Source organism: Cibotium barometz, chromosome 14 (genome assembly GCF_041138505.1).
Source record: "Cibotium barometz isolate CiBa-2024 chromosome 14, ASM4113850v1, whole genome shotgun sequence".
NCBI classification, from domain to species: Eukaryota; Viridiplantae; Streptophyta; class Polypodiopsida; order Cyatheales; family Cibotiaceae; genus Cibotium; species Cibotium barometz.
This window is the reverse complement of record NC_141059.1, coordinates 53581410-53600462: the sequence shown is the minus strand read 5'-3', so window position 1 is coordinate 53600462 and position 19053 is coordinate 53581410. Positions and strand designations below refer to the sequence as shown.

The following is a 19053-nucleotide window of genomic DNA, read 5'->3' as shown; positions in this document are numbered from 1 at the left end:
ATCTTAGGCATGTGGGCGGTAGAGGAGCAAGTGACACATAAAAACAAATTTCTAATGCAATTGTTTGTCAAGGGTTCTTGGGCAATGCCTTGGCGGACATGCATATTAAATGAATGATGCTTGCAATAGCGGCACAAGTGCTCTATGGGCTACAAATTAAGGCTTGCCCCCATGGTATGCATTCCCCCCTGTCCATAGGACGGTAGTTGTTCTCAATTTGCTTTTCCTTTGGAGTTTAAAGTTAGGTTGATTTACCTTTTATTTTCTCCCAATTGCTAGTTGGACGGCAGTCCGCTTGTCCCTACATAAATGCGATCTTCTGTCGTCACAGGTTTTACCAACGACAATTATGGCTACGTTGAAAGTCCTCTTTGTCCATTTTGGGTGGAAATGCCACGTGCAAAAAGGACATAGGGCCCATTGCTATATGAGAGTTCACGGCCACGTAAAGGGGTGTTCCCGAGGGATCTCGAACGTTCGGATCTTTCGCGATCTGTATACAATACATTTTTCAGAATTACGCCTCTTATGTAGTGAACACCAGCAACCTGCCTTCCTCGTCTGTACACAGAAGCCATAGCCGGAAAACCTACTTCATCGTTTCATTTCACCTTCTGCAAGCTGTCGCCATAGCCAGAAAACCGTAACCTCTCTTTGCGTAGCCCTGCTATGGGTGTCGATTACTACAACGTACTCAGCGTCCCGAATAGCGCCTCCGATGACGATCTGAAGAAGGCCTACCGCAAACTCGCCATGAAATGGCACCCCGACAAGAACCCTACAAACAAGAAGGAGGCCGAGGCAAAGTTCAAGCAGATTTCTGAAGCCTACGAGGTAAGCTCAAGAGGATGGCTCTTTTCTTGTGGTCTGTGTTCGATTTTATGTGCGCGGCTGGATGGTCTGTGTTGTTATCTTGTAATTGAACTGCTAGTTTTTAAATGCATGCTTGATATAGCACTCTCATAAGCTAGTATGTTGGTTCTGTTATGTAACGTCTGCGGAGTAGGCAATCCATTACAGCATGCTCTGCACACGCTGCTGCTGATTACTGCAGTATGGGATGATGCAGTGAATGCAGAGGATGTTGTTGGAGGGACTGCAGAAGAAGGGAATGGTGCAACAGATGCATAGGATTGTGTTGGGAATGGCACAGTGGATGCCGGGATGGTGCCAAAGGGACTCAAGAAGAATTGCAAAGATAGTAGTAAATATATCTCAGTAAAAGTGGAAGGGACTGCAGCAGAAAGTGTTGCAAGTGGGATGTCGCAGTTGATGTATTGAAGCCTGTGCGGAGAGTTGCACTTGCAAGTGAGATGTTGCAGTGGATGTATAGGATGTTGTTGAATATAGATCAGGCCTGTGCAGAGAGATGCACGTAGGACTTGTGATATGCCACCTTAATTTGTTTATTTTCTGTGCGAGTTTGTGTGATGCAGTCTAGGGGTCTTTTACAAGTGCTTCAGGATGGAAATCCCTTGCTGAGGCTACGCCAAGACCGAGTCCAGGCCTTTTGCCCAGTTCTTCCTCTTGATGAGAAGACACTAATTTTTCAATGGGATTTAGCTAATGGGGGAGGTGCAAGATCGGCATTTTTCACTCATTTAGCATAGAGTCAAGCTTAGGGTCCTTAAGCAATTACTTGGTTTGCTTGATTTTGGAGGTCGAAGATGGGCTGACCCCCCCCCCCCCCCCCCCCCTCTCCTCTCCGCGCGGCGCTTTTTTCTTCCCCCTTTAGTATTTTTCCCTAGTGCTTCATGATGAAAAGAATGCTAAGATGACTCAGCCTTGTGCAGCCTGTGCCCTTGAGCTACGGCTGGTACAATGAATTTGCAGTTGGTAACTTGATTTGTATGTCTACACAAGTCTTCAAATTTTGTAAAACATCTTCAAACACAGAGAACAACAAAAACAATGGAGAGAATGGACAACTCGACGTGTGTTCCATGGCAACCCAGCCCTGATTGTATAGTTGGAAAATATTGCAAGGAAATAGGCCGGTAAGAGCAGAATGGGTAAAAGGGAAAATGAAAACAAGAGAGATGGTTTGCTGGTTTGAATAGTTGAAAAGAGTCCAAAAGCTTTATATGACGAAGAAAGCTGCTCCTTTTTATAAAACAATGGAGAGAATGGGGTTGCCTTTCCAAAATGATGGAGAGAAGAGGTTGTTATTCAAGTCCCAAGATTCCTTTGGTCCCATAGACCCGCACCCCTATTTGGGGCGTAGGTCTTGGATAATCAATCTCCCGAGTCCCATCTCTATAGGCTGCCCATTCACCTTCATCCCGGGCTTTTTTCACCTTTGTCATGCCTATCTTCTTGGATAATCAATCTCCCGAGTCCCATCTCTGTAGGCTGCCCATTCACCTTCATCCCGGGCTTTTTTCACCTTTGTCATGCCTATCTTCTTGTGTGTTGCTTGGATCCCAAGAAAGCTTCCCGCTTCCGCATGCGGTTAGAACCTCCCTGTAACTTCCCCCACTGATCGCAGAGGGTATGAATAATGTCAAGCCAAATGCTCTTGATGGACTTAGCAGGAGGAGTGTGGGTACCCTCAATGGCCTCGTTGCATCTAGCTCGCCAAATGTGCCAGGCTGCAATGCTACTGCAAATCTCCCATCTCTGGCATGAGCCTGGTCGCTAGTGGTCTGTAGTAGCTGAGGCTGACTGGTACTGTCGAAATGCGGTGGTGAGAGAGCTGAAGGGCTATAACCCTCTCCCATCCACCTTGTAAGGCTTGACCACCTCAGCCTCTGTGGCCCGAGCAACAATGTCCCATGTAATGATCTGGGTCGAGGTCTTGTCCATAGTGAAAATGTGGAAAATTTGTCGCCAAATTTGCTGAGCCTTCGAGCAATCCCAAAGACAATGATGCTGAGACTCATGAGGGTGGCCGCACCTCGGGCAAGCCGTTGGCCAGCCTCCAACGGCCAGCCAAGTGCCGACTACCAAGCTCCTGTGGGTCATCAGCCAGAGAAAGAGGGTGATCTTTCTAGGCCGAAAACTGTCTCTGAGCCTCTTCCAAAAATCTGAGAGGAAACGTTGTGAGAGGCCTTGTGACTGCCAATGTGTTGCTGTTGTTGGCGTGCCATCGTATCTGGATCTTGCGGCCTAGTCGTGCTGTATGTGCAAAGGAGGCGGCATCCAGAGACTCCTCTAGACCACTGAATGGGAGAGTTAATTAGGGTTAGAGTTCATGTGGGAGACATACACAGAGAAACAAGGGGGAGAGAGAGAGAGTTGTGGGGATAAGTCAACTCAAGCATTGAGTGTGTGACTCCCCTATTACACATGTATATTGCACTAGTACACATAGTGTACTTAGTACATTAAAAGTACTAAGTGTACTATGTACTATAACTTATGGGCTTGTACACACTATAAGGGTGGGCATAATGCCTTTACCCCAGCAACCTCCCACTTAAAGGCAAAGTGCCCTTAAGTAAAGGAAAAGAAAAATCAGCATGTACATGATAATATACAAGGCCATATCAAGGCTGAAACTGGCCTCATCCAATGCCCATCAAGTGTCTGCAATGAGCAAACCGCTCCGGAGGCAAACTCTTTGTCAACAGATCAGCCGGGTTGTCATCCGTATGAATCTTAACAAGCTGAATTTGCTTGTTCTCTATCACCTCTCTGATGAAGTGATACTTCACATCCACATGCTTCGTCTTTACATGAAAGACAGGGTTCTTTGCCAACTGGATGGCACTCTGACTGTCACAATGCAACAATGGAATATCCCCTGTATAGCCCAAATCAACCACTAACCGAGATAGCCATAATGCCTCCTTGCAAGCCTCTGTGGCTGCAATATACTCGGCCTCTGTAGTAGATAAGGCTGTGCACTTCTGCATCCTGGATATCCATGACACAGCACCTCCTGTGAATGTAAACACATAACCGGTAGTAGACTTCCAGTTATCTGGATGACCGGCATAATCCGAATCCGTGTAACCATGCACTAATGTATCCTGTTTGCCAAAACAAATGCACATATCCTGTGTGCCCTTCAGGTATCTCATGACACCTTTCACTGCTTCCCAATGCTTCTTGCCAGGGTTGGCCATGTATCTAGAAACCACTCCCACTGCAAATGCAATGTCCGGCCTAGTAGCAACCATGGCATACATGAGACTGCCACAAGCTGAAGCATACGGAATCTTGGCCATATCAGCCCTGCCGCTATCTGACTGTGGGCTGTCCATAGCACTGAGTTTCACATATGGAGGCAAAGGAGTACTAGTCTTCTTCCCCCCGTCCATATTGAACCGCTGCAAAACTTTGCCAATGTATTCCTTCCGAGACAAATACAACACATGCTGATTTCTGTCCCGAAGTATCCGCATACCCAAAATGTGATTTGCATCACCCAAATCCTTCATATAAAAGGTTTGATGCAGCCTCTTTTTCAAGGCATCCATCTCTTTACGAGATTTCCCGGCAATCAACATATCATCAACATACAAGATGAGGATTAATAGACTGCCATCCAAAGCTTTCTTGGTGTATAAGCAGTGATCTATGTCACTTCTCTTGAAATTCTGGGATTTCATGAATGTATCAAATTTATGATACCATTCCCTTGGTGCCTGTTTGAGCCCATAAAGACTCTTTTTCAGCTTGCATACAAGCTTCTCCTTTCCACTTACTGCGTAACCCTCTGGCTGTTGCATATATATCTCCTCATGGAGATCACCGTGAAGAAAAGCAGTCTTCACATCCATCTGAATCAAATCCAGATCATCATGAGCAACCAAAGCTAATACAGCTCTAAGTGTGGTCATTTTGACCACTGGAGAGAAGATCTCATCAAAGTCCACACCATATTCCTGCTTGAAGCCCTTAGCCACTAACCTGGCTTTGCATCAGGTGCAACTTTGAGCCTGTAAACCCACTTGCATGGCAAAACCTTTTTGCCTGTAGGCAAATGCACCAACTTCCATGTTCCATTTTTGTGCAGAGAATCCATCTCTGACTTCATAGCACGCTCCCAAAGAGCCTTGTCTGCCCTCTGTAAAGCCTCCTTATAACATGAGGGCTCCCCACAGTCAGTGAGCATCAAATAGTCAACCCCTGGAACAAGCTTGTCAGGGGCTCTGGAGGGTCTAGTGGACCTCCATACCCAATGACCATCATTTGCAGGTTGCTGTCCAGCCTGCATATCACCTATTTGTGGCTCATGTTCCATGCCATAAGGCTGAAAAATCATGCCCGGTATCTCCTCTAACTGTGGTATATCTATAGGGATGTCTTCTGCCATCTCTGGCTGTCCATTTGGACCATTTTCAGCACCATTTAAGGGCTGGTTTTGCTGCTGTAATGGCTGATTTACAGCCCTTGGTTGTTGTCCATGATGTCCATCATCATCAAAGATAACTCTGCTAGGCTCCTGTTGCCTTGCAGGCTCCTTATACATGCATGGTTCATCAAAAATGACATCATTGCTGCGTATAATCTTTCTATTCACGGGTTCCCAAAGTCTATACCCCATTTCACCTCTGTCACCATATCCTAGGAATATGCATTTGTGAGACTTAGGATCAAGTTTGGTGCGCATTTCCTTGCGTATGTGCACGTGCGCAACGCAACCAAACACTCTCAAGTGCTTGTATGACGGAGGCTTCCCTGTCCATACTTCCTCTGGCACTTTCCCACCAAGCCTCGTGTTAGGTGACCTGTTTATAAGGTGAACGGCTGTCATAACAGCTTCAGCCCAAAAACCATGAGGTAACGCAGCATGTGACAACATAGAACGGACCTTCTCCTGAATGGTCCTGTTCATCCTCTCTGCTGTCCCATTTTGTGGAGGATCATAAGGAGTAGAGAGCTCCCTCTTGATGCCTTTAGCATCACAAAAGTCCTGAAACTGTTTGGACATATACTCTCCACCATTGTCGGAACGCAAAGCCTTCAGTGTTTTGCCAGTTTGATTCTCAACAAGAGCAACAAACTTCTCAAACACTGAGAATGTATCACTTTTCAAACGAAGAGGATAAACCCACACTTTGCGTGTGGCATCATCTATAAAAGACACAAAGTATTTTGCCCCTCCCAAAGAAAGCTGAGGCATCTCACATACATTTGTATGCACAAGCTCTAACTGCGCATCTTTCTGTCCAAGAGCTTTCTTGTGGGGGCACTGTAGTTGCCTACCATATATACAATGCTCACAAAACTGAAAACTTGAAAACTTTAGAGAAGGCAAATAACCCAAACGAGACAATTGCTCCATTCCCTTGACACTCATGTGTCCCAACCGGCTATGCCACATAGAGATTTCCGGCAGCTCGGTTGCATTTACATTAGCATGGTGACAAACACCTGCATGCATGAAATAAAGAGTGTCCACCTTAGAGCCTCTGGCAACAACGAGTGAGCCCTTACTAATCTTACTTTCCACGACCAAATGTGGTAACATAATCAGCATCATCAAGCTGTCCAGTAGAAAGCAGGTTCTTCTTGATCTCAGGCACATGCCTGACATCATGGAGCATAAGCTGTGAGCCATCTGAAAACACAAGCCTCACATCACCTCTGCCAAGAATCTTGCATGCATGGTTATCACCCAAATAAACTACTCCTTCATTGCCAGCAGTATACCTGACAAACAAGTCTCTGCAACCTGTGACATGAAAGGAGGCACCTGAATCAATGATCCATGAGTGCATACCATGACCATCTCCTGTAAGAAGTGAACGGGCATCAAGTGAAGACGTGAATAGGACATCATCCTCACTGTCACCTGCATGTGACACATTGATTTCTTCAATCTTGACTCCACTTTTGCCCTTTGGCTTTACATCTTTGGCTTCATCTTTGTCTTTGCCTTTTCCCTTTTTCTTTTGATCATTTTTCCATTTGTAGCATTGCTTTTTGATGTGTCCCTTCTTGCCACAATAATGGCATTCCAAGTCCTTTTTGGAGCGGGACTTGCTCCTTCCCCGTTCTTGGCGAGTGCTTGTCAGGCATCAACACATTGCCCAAAGCATCAAATGTGATTGCCTGCATGCAAATCAATCCAATCGGCACAAAAGCCCCTTGATTTGCACTGCAATTTGCTGCAATTTTGCCCAAATGTGCGATTTCTCACATCATACAGCATGTATGAATGTTTAATTGCACAATTACATCAAAAGCCCCTAATTTTGACATCCAATTTCCTGCAAATTGATCTTGATTGTGACCAATGTCACCCAATTTTGTCAATTTTGCTCAAAATTGAGCAATTCGGCACCTGTACCTGCTCAATTAATGATTGTACCTGCTCAATTGCAAATCCCAAAAAAAAATTGAGGCAAATACCCTGAATTTCTGATTTTTCTTTTTGTTGCAGGAAAGGGGGGTTTGCTGATGCTGCTCATTGCTGTGTGTGTGTTGATGTTGATGCGCCTGCTGCCAGTTCGAACGAATGGTTACATCTACCACCAGCTTGTGTGACCGGCTACACTGCTACAGTGATACACGTATCCTGCCTGGTTGGGTTGCTTTGTAGTCGGGCTTGGGCTGGATGCAGGCGTGGATGAAACCGCAGGCTGGCCGTAGCTCTCCTCGTTGTGTGCAACACAGTAGACGGCGGCCCTTTGTTACACCTTGGCCAGCACTACGCGCGATGGGCTGAGCGTTGGTGACGAGTTTCGCTATCGCCGGTGACGAGTTTCCAGTTGTGCGCGAAAGCTCCAGCACGGCGCCCGACTCCTGTTTGCCACGTGCTCGTCCAGCGATTACACGCCTGCGTGTGATTCAACGCCCGCCACCTTCTCTTTCCGCCCACCTGTCTGCGACTGCTGCCTTGTGGTTTGCTACGCGTAGCTCTGATTGTCAACCCCTAGTCGACCTGCTATCTCAACGAACACACACACTGCTGTAGGCGCCTGGCTCCACCATCATGTTGGAAGTAAACTGCACATGTAGAGAGCTGCAGGCTGGCTCTGATACCAGTTGAATGGGAGAGTTAATTAGGGTTAGAGTTCATGTGGGAGACATACACAGAGAAACAAGGGAGAGAGAGAGAGAGTTGTGGGGATAAGTCAACTCAAGCATTGAGTGTGTGACTCCCCTATCACACATGTATATTGCACTAGTACACATAGTGCACTTAGTACATTAAAAGTACTAAGTGTACTATGTACTATAACTTATGGGCTTGTACACACTATAAGGGTGGGCATAATGCCTTTACCCCAACAACCACCGGGGTCATGCCAAGTCCACTCTCCCGGGTCCCACTGCAGACACGTGAGAGGTCGGCACTTCCATATCCATAGTCGCTAGAATCTCTCCCTGGCCACCTTGGCAGGTGCCACTCGTGCCTGAAAACCAATCACCCTCACCCTCTGCAAGGTGCAACCATTGAAATCCTCTAAGGGAAGCCCGGATCTCTCCAATCTGCCATGGATCCAATAGAAAAAGTGAGCAGACCACATCCCTCATTTGCACCATGGACAGACACGAGAATATCGTGTTTGGGAGTCGGGTATGGGATAGGAGTGAACCATTCTTGAGGGATAGCTGAGTCGATGTCAATGTCGAGCTTGTCTCTACCTCGGACTCCTGACAGGTCTCTCTCTTGCATCTCTGGGGGTAACTGCCTGTGTGCTATCCAATCTTCAAGGGACTTGGTTGGTCCTATGCTCAAAGCACCCCATGAAACATGAGGTCGGACCCCCCACATGTGGCCACTGGGTAAACGAATCAGGGGGTTCCATACTAGTGCCTGTCGCATCCGCTCCTCTAAGGCTGTCGGAGATATCCCATGCTCGGAGTAAGTTGGTTGCGAGTCTGCTCTCAAAATCTGGACTAAAGTTGCGGGCCCGCATCACTATGAAGATCTTTTGGTGCTCTGCGGCCAAGGGTCCCCTAGACTCGCGGTGCGGGTTGAAATCCGAGCCAAAAGGAAATCCTTCTAAGTCTTACCACCATTCTGGAGTCCTCTAATGATCAGTTTGCCCAACAGGGCATGACTTTGAATAGCAGGGTCAATGAGGCCTAGCCTCCCTTGACGACGAATCTGGCCAATACATGCTTGAGAGAAGGCCTAGCACGAAGTGATGTACCCCATGGTGGCAAGAAGAACTTGGTTCGCCACTACCACTCTACCTACCAGGGAGAGTCTCGCAGAACTCCAGCATAAAAGCTTCTTCCAAATACTTAGAAGAAGAGGGGCAAGCTGTTGCTTCGGAGAGATATCAATGCCCTCCTGGCACCTAAGGCAGCGAATTGGAGTCTCTTGGGATCCACTGGAAAGCCTCAACTGGCCGCCAAGATGGGGCGGGTGCAGAGCCTACCCAAAAACCACACGACTTGTGCCATTTGATCTGTGCTCGTGATGTGCGGTAAAAAACCTCGATCGTCTCCGTGAATCTTTGGATATTCCCCTCATCTCCTGAAAGAAAGGATGCTGTGTCATTTGCAAACTTTGAATCAAGCAGCTTCTCCTGCGTGCGGAGGGGGAGACGCAATCCGTGGAGCCTGGTCTCCTGGGCTGAGAGAAAACTGCTCATGACGAATAGGAAAAGGTAAGGTGCCACAAAGGTCAGCCTTGCCATATCGATTGGGAAAGGGGGAATCTGTTGCCATGGGCTCCTTGAATGAGGACCTGGCTGTGCGAGGTTGAGTAAAGTCTTGAAACCCCACGAATCCACTCCCCAAGGAATCCCATTTGGCACATTGTGCCTTCCAAAAAGCTCCAATCCACTCTATCACAGGCTTTTTGAGAAGCACAATGAGGTCCTGTTGCCACATCCTTGTCGAGGCTGTCGCCTTCCGGAAGGTAAAGATGTTGTCTAGAATGCTCCGATCTTGAACAAAGCTAGTCTGAGTGTCGTGAATCAAGTCTGGGAGAAAATGCTGAAGTCTCTTGCTGATGGCCTTGGCCAAGATCTTATAGGCGGTCCCTAGAAGAGTGATGGGTCTCCGTTGCCGGATATCGAATCTGTCTCGTTGGGAATCGAGTGAATCAAGTCCTCTGAGAGCCTCTTTGGCATGGCACTTGTGAGCATTATCTCATTGAAGGCAGCTCGAAGGCTGCCTTCCATGAGGTCCCAGTGAGACGAAGAAAGAAAGATACTGGAAGCCCGTCCGCTTTCGTGCATTTACCCCAAGGAAGTGCAGTCACTGCCTCCGTCAACTCGTCAGTAGTAACTGGTGTCAAATGGTGAGCTCACCGTTTACGAGTAAACGATATACCTTGCTTACACGTTGGTATCACTTGTGAGCAAATCTAGTTGATGCAAGGTTAGGTTGTGATACCAACTGTAGAGTACTTACCGTTGAGAATCATGGATCAAGCTCTCCTAATGACGATATCGACCTAATCATTAACTAATCTTACACTAATGACAACACTAATCTAAGGTGGATAGAAATGAAGAGAACTCATAATGTGTGTGTGCTAATTAAGATGCACTCAAGTACAATTAGACACTAAGATGAATTAACTTGGATACATAAAGAAAGTTGAGATAAGTATAAGTGATATGTTCATTGCTTGAAATGGCTCTTTTATATGAGGAGGTACACCCTTGGACTTGTACATCAATGTGGGATAATTCCCTTTGCTCATGTGGCTTCATGCTAGAGTTTGCTGCACCACATTTTTCAACACCTCCCCTTGGTGTCATTTTCTTAGGCTATTGCAAGGTGGTCAAATGCGAGTTTTACAACATATTTTCTCCCCCCTCCTCCCTTATTTCTAACTTAGCTGTAACTCAAAGACTCTTTGGCTTGGTTACTCTGTAGTTTAGAGGTTATTTTAGTCGGGTTGTTTTTTACTCTCCTAGGGTGCTACTCTTTTGGTGGTCGAGTGTTTTACATTATCAATTTGCCTACTCATTTGGTGGCTTTTACAACATATAATTTAGGTTAGGGTAGTGGTCGAGTTTGGAGGTGTTGCTTTGTTGTTGCTTCTTTTTTTGGATGCGTGTTTATAAAGGCCGCTTTACGAAAGATTTTGAAAAGATTTTTTGATGATGAAAGCGTGGTTGGTGACAATTTTGTTGATGATAATCCGGATGACTTCTTGATCACATTGTTTGATGCCATCAAGGCTCATGTCGACGAACTCAAAACATGCATTTTAAAATCCACAACATAGTGTTATGAAAATGTCATTATTAAGGTCTTTTAAAGAAAAAAAAGTTATAACCTTATCTCTTTAACGTGTTCCGTGCTACACCGTCGACCGACGAGCTCTGTTGCAGATCACAGAAATGTACCGATTGCTTTTGTTAGCTGCTTACTGCTTCGAACTGATGCCGTTTTGTTGTTGTGTTGGAGCTGTTATGGATGCGTTGAATGATGTTGCCTTTCTTCTTCTTGTCTGTAGGTTTTCACCATCCGTGCGTGATTTTGTGGTTGTGTTGTTTTCTTCACTACTGCTGCAATTGCTTCGCTTGTTGTAGCAACTGTCTATGCGGTCTGCTGAGTTCTTTGTCGGTGGTGCAGACTTTGCTTGTGGTCGACCCTTGCTCTCTGTCATTGTCTTGAATTCTGCATTGGTCATCGCCTTCAGCGCTCATTTCTCGTTGGAGTTTCTGCTTGCTGCACATGTGCTATATGAGGTTGGCACCACCTCTTGATTTTACTACTTCTCACCAGAATGCCTTTTCACTGTTGCTTGTGAACTTTGCTTATTATAAGATGTCGAAGTGGCATTGCTTCCCTTGTTACAAGGCCACTTCCCCCCACAAGATGTTTCCGTGCTTGCCTCCTAGCTCTACGTAGCTATGGCTGAGCTTGATAGGGCTATTTGGCTGTGAGCTGCTACTCGGTGCTTTCTTCTCTTGTGTGAGCTTATATAACCCAAGGTTTTTCTTGCTCAAATGCTCACTAATCCTCTATCATAAGGATGTCAACAAGGAACCACCAACTGAATTCTTCACAAAGTGCTTGAGCAATGTGCTTGAGCGATGGGTTAATGAAATAAAGATTAATGCAAAAAGGAAGGAATGAGAATAGAAACCAAGGTAATGAGTGAGCCTAAACACTTGCTAATGATCCAAGTCCTAATGTAAGCTAGGAAAACTAGACCTAAGCATTGATACCATGTTAAGATTTATGAATCAAGCTCTTCTAATGACAAGACATCGACCTAATCATTAACTAATCTTAGACTAATGACAACACTAATCTAAGGTGGATAAAAATGAAGAGAACTCATAATGAGTGTGTGCTAATTAAGATGCACTCAAGTGCCAATGAGGTGATAGCTCAAGTGGTGAAGGTGTTTGCCTAGGACCAAGAGGTCCTGGGTTCAAAACCCCCCTTGGTGCTTCCTCGAGGGCATCATCTACGGGTGGATAAATATGCGCCTACAGGTGGTTGTCTACGAACGGTGAAATTTGGTAACTATAGGAGGATCTTGGGCAAGAGACTTGAGATAAGTGCAAGTGATATGTTCATTGCTTGAAATGGCCTCCTTTTATATAAGGAGGTACACCCTTGGACTTATACATCAATGTGGAATAATTCCCTTTGCTCATGTGGCTTCATGCTAGACTATGCTCTTGCTTGGCTGCTCATTCTTACTCCCTACCTCTTTCTTGTGCTCAATGGCACTGCATTTCTCAACACTTACGTGCAAAGGTTTTCAGAATAGAGATGGAGAAGAGTGTAATGGAAAGCACACTCAAGTCGCCCTAAAACAACTGTTTGTATTGTATTCAATGAAAATGCTTACAACTGAATTTCAAGTACAGAATAATACTGAAAATGTTGATTCTTGAATCTTGATCCTCAGCCCAACACTTGCTGTAGACCAGCCTTGGTTGGCCTCATTGAAGAAATGCTCTACACAAGCTCAATTGCTTGGTAGAGATGAGATAGGAAGACTGAATATCCACACATGTATATATAGGATCCAGATGCCCAGTCAGCCAATAGCACCCCTGTTGGCCTGCAGAGGACATGCCCACGACCACATATAGAACTGGTTGACTGCAACGTGGCATGGCCTGGCCTGCAGAGGACATGCCCACGACCACATATAGAACTGGTTGACTGCAACGTGGCATGGCTTGGCACTTGTCGGCTGTTGTTGCTGCCTGAATGATATAGGGCTGCCCCAAATGCATGGAGATGTAACACACTTAGTGACCGCCGCCCCCCCCCCCCCCCTCCCCCCCCACCTTCTTCTCTCTTCCGACTGACCTTAGGCCCAAGATCAATTAGACACCAAGATGAATTAACTTGGATACATAAAGAGACTTGAGTTAAGTGCAAGTGATATGTTCATTGCTTGAAATGGCCTCCTTTTATATGAGGAGGTACACCTGTCAAAACCCCACGGATCCCCTCGTGATCGATCTTGGTTCGAGACTCGAAACCTGCAAACAAACGAACAAACAAACAACAAGGGGATGCAGGCCTGACTCACCTCCCAACCATGACAGCCGTGGGCGAGCCCACAGTCTTGGCTGTCCCCACCGAGTCACGAGCTGAGCTAACTAGGTTGACGTACCGACCAATCTCCTCCTCGCGACGTCCCATACCGCCACGAAGCTGCCCTCGCGGGCCTCGAGACTGTTGCCGGCCTCGGCTGCGCGCAAAGCAGGTGCACGTCTGCACTAGATTCAGGCTCCAAGACCATAGAGCTCTCACAAACTCGCGAGACTCTCTATATCCCAATAACTAACCTTGGCCACCCTTTTATAGGCTCTTGGCCGGTCATCGGGCGTCCACACTTGGGCGCCCGCCCGTCCATACTCGGGTGCCTTGATCTTGTATTCCGTGATAAGCATATTACGCAATCTTCTTTCACGAAATCCAAGAATCTTTTCAGGTTCGTGCGGAACAAATGTCATGTCCTCGACATCTATAATTTCTTGAGAAGTAACTAACTGATCTGCTCCACCCAGTACTTCCTTAAGTCTACTGACATGAAATACAGAATGAACTTTCACATGAGAAGGCAAAACCAATTCATATGCAACTGAACCAATCCGTCGTGTAACACGAAATGGTCCACAGTATCTAGGGGATAATTTCGGTGATCTACCTGTCCGTAAAGTTTCGGAATCTTTCGGAACTCGCAAATACACCATCGTTCCTTCAGAGAACTCTCTGGGTGAACGATGTCTATTAGAATAAAACCTGTCTCGGTCTTGAGCACTTCTAATAGATTCCTTTGCAACTTGTAACATTTCTTGCATATCTTGCAAAAAATTACGTGCTGCATCATGCTGAAGTCTTGAGAATCCTACTGTAACAGGTGATCTAGGTTGAAAACCATACATAAGCATGAAAGGACTAAACCCTGTACTCGTATGCTTAGTACTGTTATATGCAAATTCTAACATAGGAAGATAATCCTCCCATAAACTCTGTCTTTTGGAGACATATGCTCGAAGCATATCCTCCAAAATCTGATTCACTCTTTCAGTCTGGCCATCAGATTGAGGATGATCTGAGGAACTCAAATCCAAAGTTGTTTCCAACTTCTCAAAAACAAGTTTCCAAAAATCACTCGTAAGTCCCTATCATTGACTATGTCCTGCGGTAACCCGTACAGTCTAAACAATTGCTCGATAAACTGCCGTGCTAATTGCGTAGTTGTAATAGTCTTCCGGGTCGGTAAAAATCTAGCCATTTTTGTCAAGCGATCTACCACAACCCAAATAGAATCGTGGCCATGATGTGTTCTTGGCAATCCGGTAATAAAATCCATGGAAATACTTTCCCATTTATTACCTGGGATTTGCAAAGGATGCAACAACCCAGCCTGTTTAAAGCGTTCAGCTTTATTTGCCTGTCAAATCCCCACGGATCCCCTCGTGATCGATCTTGGTTCGAGACTCGAAACCTACAAACAAACGAACAAACAAACAACAAGGGGGTGCAGGCTTGACTCACCTCCCAACCATGACAGCCGTGGGCGAGCCCACAGTCTTGGCTATTCCCACAGAGCCACGAGCTGAGCTAACTAGGTTGACGTACCGACCAATCTCCTCCTCGGGACGTCCCATACCGCCACGAAGCTGCCCTCGCGGGCCTCCAGACTGCTACCGGCCTCGGCTGCGCAAAGCAGGTGCACGTCTGCACTAGATCCAGGCTCCAAGACTATAGAGCTCTCACAAACTCGCGAGACTCTCTATATCCCAATAACTAACCTTGGCCACCCTTTTATAGGCTCTTGGCCGGTCATCGGGCATCCACACTTGGGCGCCCGTCCGTTAGTATTTCCCTAACTCAGCTCGTCAATCAGCCTGCCTAGTTCCAAGCTTCCCCAAGCCTCGAAACTAGTCTTGCGTGCGTGTAGCACACGGTAGATACACACTGTGCACATGACAACACCCTTGGACTTGTACATCAATGTGGAATAATTCCCTTCGTTCATTTGGCTTCATGCTAGACTTTGCTCTTGCTTGGCTGCTCATTCTCACTCCCTACCTCTTCCTTGTGCTCAATGGCACCACATTTCTCACACTGACGTCGTGCTAGGGTTTTCAGAATAGAAATGGAGAAGCGTGCAACGGAAAGCACACTCAAGTAGCCCTAAAACAACTGTTTGTATTGTATCCAATGAAAATGCTTACAACTGAATTTCAAGTACAGAATAATACTGAAAATGTTGATTCCTGAATCCTGATCCTCAGCCCAATACATGCTGTAGAGCAGCCTTGGTTGGCCTCACATTGAAGAAACGCTCCACAGAAGTTCAATTGCTTGGTAGAGATGAGATAGGAAGACTGAATATCCACACATGTATATATAGGATCCAGATGCCTGGTTAGCCAGTAGCACCCCTGTTGGCCTGCAGAGTACATGCCCATGACCACATCTAGAACTGGCTGACTGCTACGTGGCATGACCTGGCACCTGTTGGCTTCTGCTGCCTGAATGATATGGGCTACCCGAAATGCATGGAGATGTATCCACTCATTGAAATTCATGGTCATGTTCTATTTTTGAAATAGTTGAGTCTTGAGATTTTTAATTGTGATGCATGCCAGTCTGTAATGTTATGGATTTGTGAAAAGAATCGCAGAGTTGTAATGGATCTCTTTTATATCCATCTTCAGGTTCTCAGTGACCCTCAGAAGCGTGCCATATTCGATCAGTATGGGGAAGAAGGATTGAAAGGGCAGGTGCCTCCCCCTAGTGCTGGTGGTGCAGGTTTTGCCAGTAGTGATGGACCTCAAGTTTTCAGATTCAATCCAAGGAATGCTGATGACATTTTTGCAGAGTTCTTTGGAGGATCAGTCCCTTTCAGCATGGGTGGCATGGGCGGGAGGGGCGTGCAGAACCTCTTCAGTGACAGTATGTTTGGAGGTTTTGGTGACACAGATAGTGTTTTCCATTCTTTTAGCGACTCGGGGCCTACTGCAGGTCCAAGGAAAGCAGCTCCAGTTGAGAACAAGCTTCCTTGTACATTAGAGGAGTTGTATACTGGATCGACCAGGAAGATGAAGATATCCAGGAACATTGCTGATGCTAGTGGGTATGTGCTTCAGCTACGTTAATCTGTCTCATGATGACACAGTTATAGTTATTCAGTGAGTTTTCAAAGGTTGTGTTTATTTTTTGCCCACTTTGTAGGAAAACGATGCCAGTGGAGGAGATATTGATGATTGAAGTAAAGCCTGGTTGGAAGAAGGGTACCAAGATAACCTTTCCTGAGAAAGGCAATGAACAACCTAATGTTGTGCCTGCAGACCTAGTTTTTGTGATTGATGAGAGACCTCACAATGTCTACAAGCGGGATGGGAATGATTTGATTGTCACTCAGAAGGTCCCGCTAGCAGAGGCACTGACAGGCCCCACTGTGACATTGAATACTCTTGATGGTCGAACATTGACCATACCTTGCAATGAGGTTATCACTCCAGGTTATGAGAAGGTTGTCCCCAAGGAGGGCATGCCCATAGCTAAAGAGCCGGGAAAGAAAGGGAACCTGAGGATAAAATTTGATGTCAAGTTCCCCAGCAGGCTTACTGCAGAACAAAAGGCAGGTGTGAAGAAGTTTTTGGGAGCAGGCTGAGAAGCACAGGCCACAGAGGACCTTCCGTGCGAAGCCCTGCAGTTTCAAGAACTGTGACTTTGACCTACCATAATTTTGTCCCAAGCATCCCAGTCATTTGAAAGCTGAAACCTGGGTGTTTTTCCTGTAAGGATGACATGTTAATATTGCAATTTTTACTCCTGGACCTTGTACATGATAGGGATTTGTGCTGTTCAGCTTCGTAGTTTATGATAACTGTGGATGCATTAGTATCCATGTTGGATTTTGCTCATGTGCAGGCTGAATCTTTGGCTCTTGCATGCTGTAGTTCTTGAAGTAGCTAATCTAGTTGTGTAGTGAGGTTGAGCCCTTGCCAATTTAATTGTTGAATCGAGTTACAGAAGAGTTATTGGGTTGATGTCAAAACTATCCTCTAATCCACGAGGGGTTGAGATTGCAAAATTGGTAGAGGAGGATAGATACAATTCATGAGAGCCAAAGCGAAAACCTTTAATATTACTAAAGGCTAGAGGAGAGGACGTTAATACACTGAATGAACACAAAAAAACAACCTTCCTGGTTCATAGATAATGGACGTTAAGGCCCAATCAAGCCAGGTCAAAAACAGTATACTAAACAAAATGAACTTGGATTATGTTGATTTGCTAGGCGTAATCTCAAATTTGTAATTTGCAAGAGTTAGGCACATTCCATTAAATGGGTAAAACAAAAGAGCGCACACACTTTCTTGTAGACATACAATTAATGTATGTGTGTGTATATATATATATACACGTGAGATTCCATACTTTCATACTTTCATACTTTCACGTGGGTAGAGATTTGGAAACACAAGATACAAGGAATGTGCTTGAAACACCCCAAGTAAGAATCCGCTTACATGTGTCCGCCCAAGACCGATACTCACAAAGCATGTCTTAAGCCATTGCAAATATGCACATCCGACCAACATACAAACAAGGGCATATAAAGGAGTTTAGGTGGCACTCGCCACCCAACCATAAGCTTCAAACCACACTGTGGTAAGCCACTCTTAAGCTAAGACCATCACAAGAAATTGACTTGGCATTCTTTACCAACATATCCAAAGGTTCGTTCATTCCTCGAATGAACCTGGCCACCAGTTGTTCTTCATCCAGCGGTGGCGAGTATTTGAGGAGGAGAACGAACGCTTGGTGATACTTTTCAATAGTTCTGTTCCCTTGGGTTAACTCCAAGAATTCATTTATCTTAGTTTCCAAGTTGAGAGGACAGAATCTCTTCTTTAGGTATGTCTTGAGATCATTCCATGTCTGGGTGTTTTGATCGAGATGGTTTGTCTCACAATGGTTTCTCCATACTACTCTGGCTGTTTCTACTATCTTCAGCCTTGCAAGAGTCATTTTACTTTTCTCATTGTATCCAGTCACATCGAAGTATTCTTTCATTGCTTCAATCCACTTTTCCATAGCCTCGCCTAAGTTTTCTCCTTCACCCTTGAAGGGACCTAGCTGAGATCTGTGAAGGGCTTTGCAAACATTGGGATCAAGCTCTTCCTCATCTGTGAGAGGATCTGGCTATCTGCCACACGGTTTGCACGTCTCATGATTCTACCAAAATGATACATCGTTAAATTTCTATTTGATTTCGTCATTGACATCCTAAGACTTAAGAAGTTCGAAATAATTACTTTAAACAAGATAATCAATCTTATTAAAGATCTACGACATACGTTCGAGGAAACAAATCTTATTTCTTTAAACTCGATATATGATAGTCAAATCACTTAGATAATTGGAAATTTTTCACAAAACTATCTTTATTTACATAAGGTTTGCAATATATACATAGAGAAACATGGCTTCAGAAAATCAAAACCTCTGTGGTATAAGCATGAGACGGCGATACTGGGCTACTGACATGCCGCGATACAATGGTTTCCTTACCACTAAAGGTGCTACAATCTTACTTCTTGGGATAAAACATCTAAGAAGTCTATAAATATGACAAGAAAGCCTAAAATTTCGAGGTATGGGGTGATACAGGATAACACCACGAACCATCTTTAGCCTCAACAGGACTTTGATAAAACTCATTTTTCCTTCTTAAGCTTT

General features: G+C 45.4%; 1 protein-coding gene across 1 annotated transcript; it reads left to right on the top strand.

Annotated features, from left to right (window-relative positions):
* Window positions 1-460: 460 nt before the first annotated feature.
* On the top strand, window positions 461-17228 carry LOC147632191 (uncharacterized). The gene is made up of 3 exons (XM_086808827.1): window positions 461-834; window positions 16020-16438; window positions 16537-17228. Exons 1-3 carry the CDS (start codon window positions 670-672, stop codon window positions 16976-16978), a joined length of 1026 nt encoding a protein of 341 aa, XP_086664953.1. The 5' UTR covers window positions 461-669; the 3' UTR covers window positions 16979-17228.
* Window positions 17229-19053: the final 1825 nt, after the last annotated feature.

Coding starts and splice junctions, on each gene's coding strand:
- LOC147632191 (XM_086808827.1), top strand. CDS start 670: ATGGGTGTCGATTACTACAACGTACTCAGCGTCCCGAATAGCGCCTCC. Junction 835..16,019: donor AGATTTCTGAAGCCTACGAG/GTAAGCTCAAGA, acceptor ATCCATCTTCAG/GTTCTCAGTGACCCTCAGAA. Junction 16,439..16,536: donor AACATTGCTGATGCTAGTGG/GTATGTGCTTCA, acceptor CCCACTTTGTAG/GAAAACGATGCCAGTGGAGG.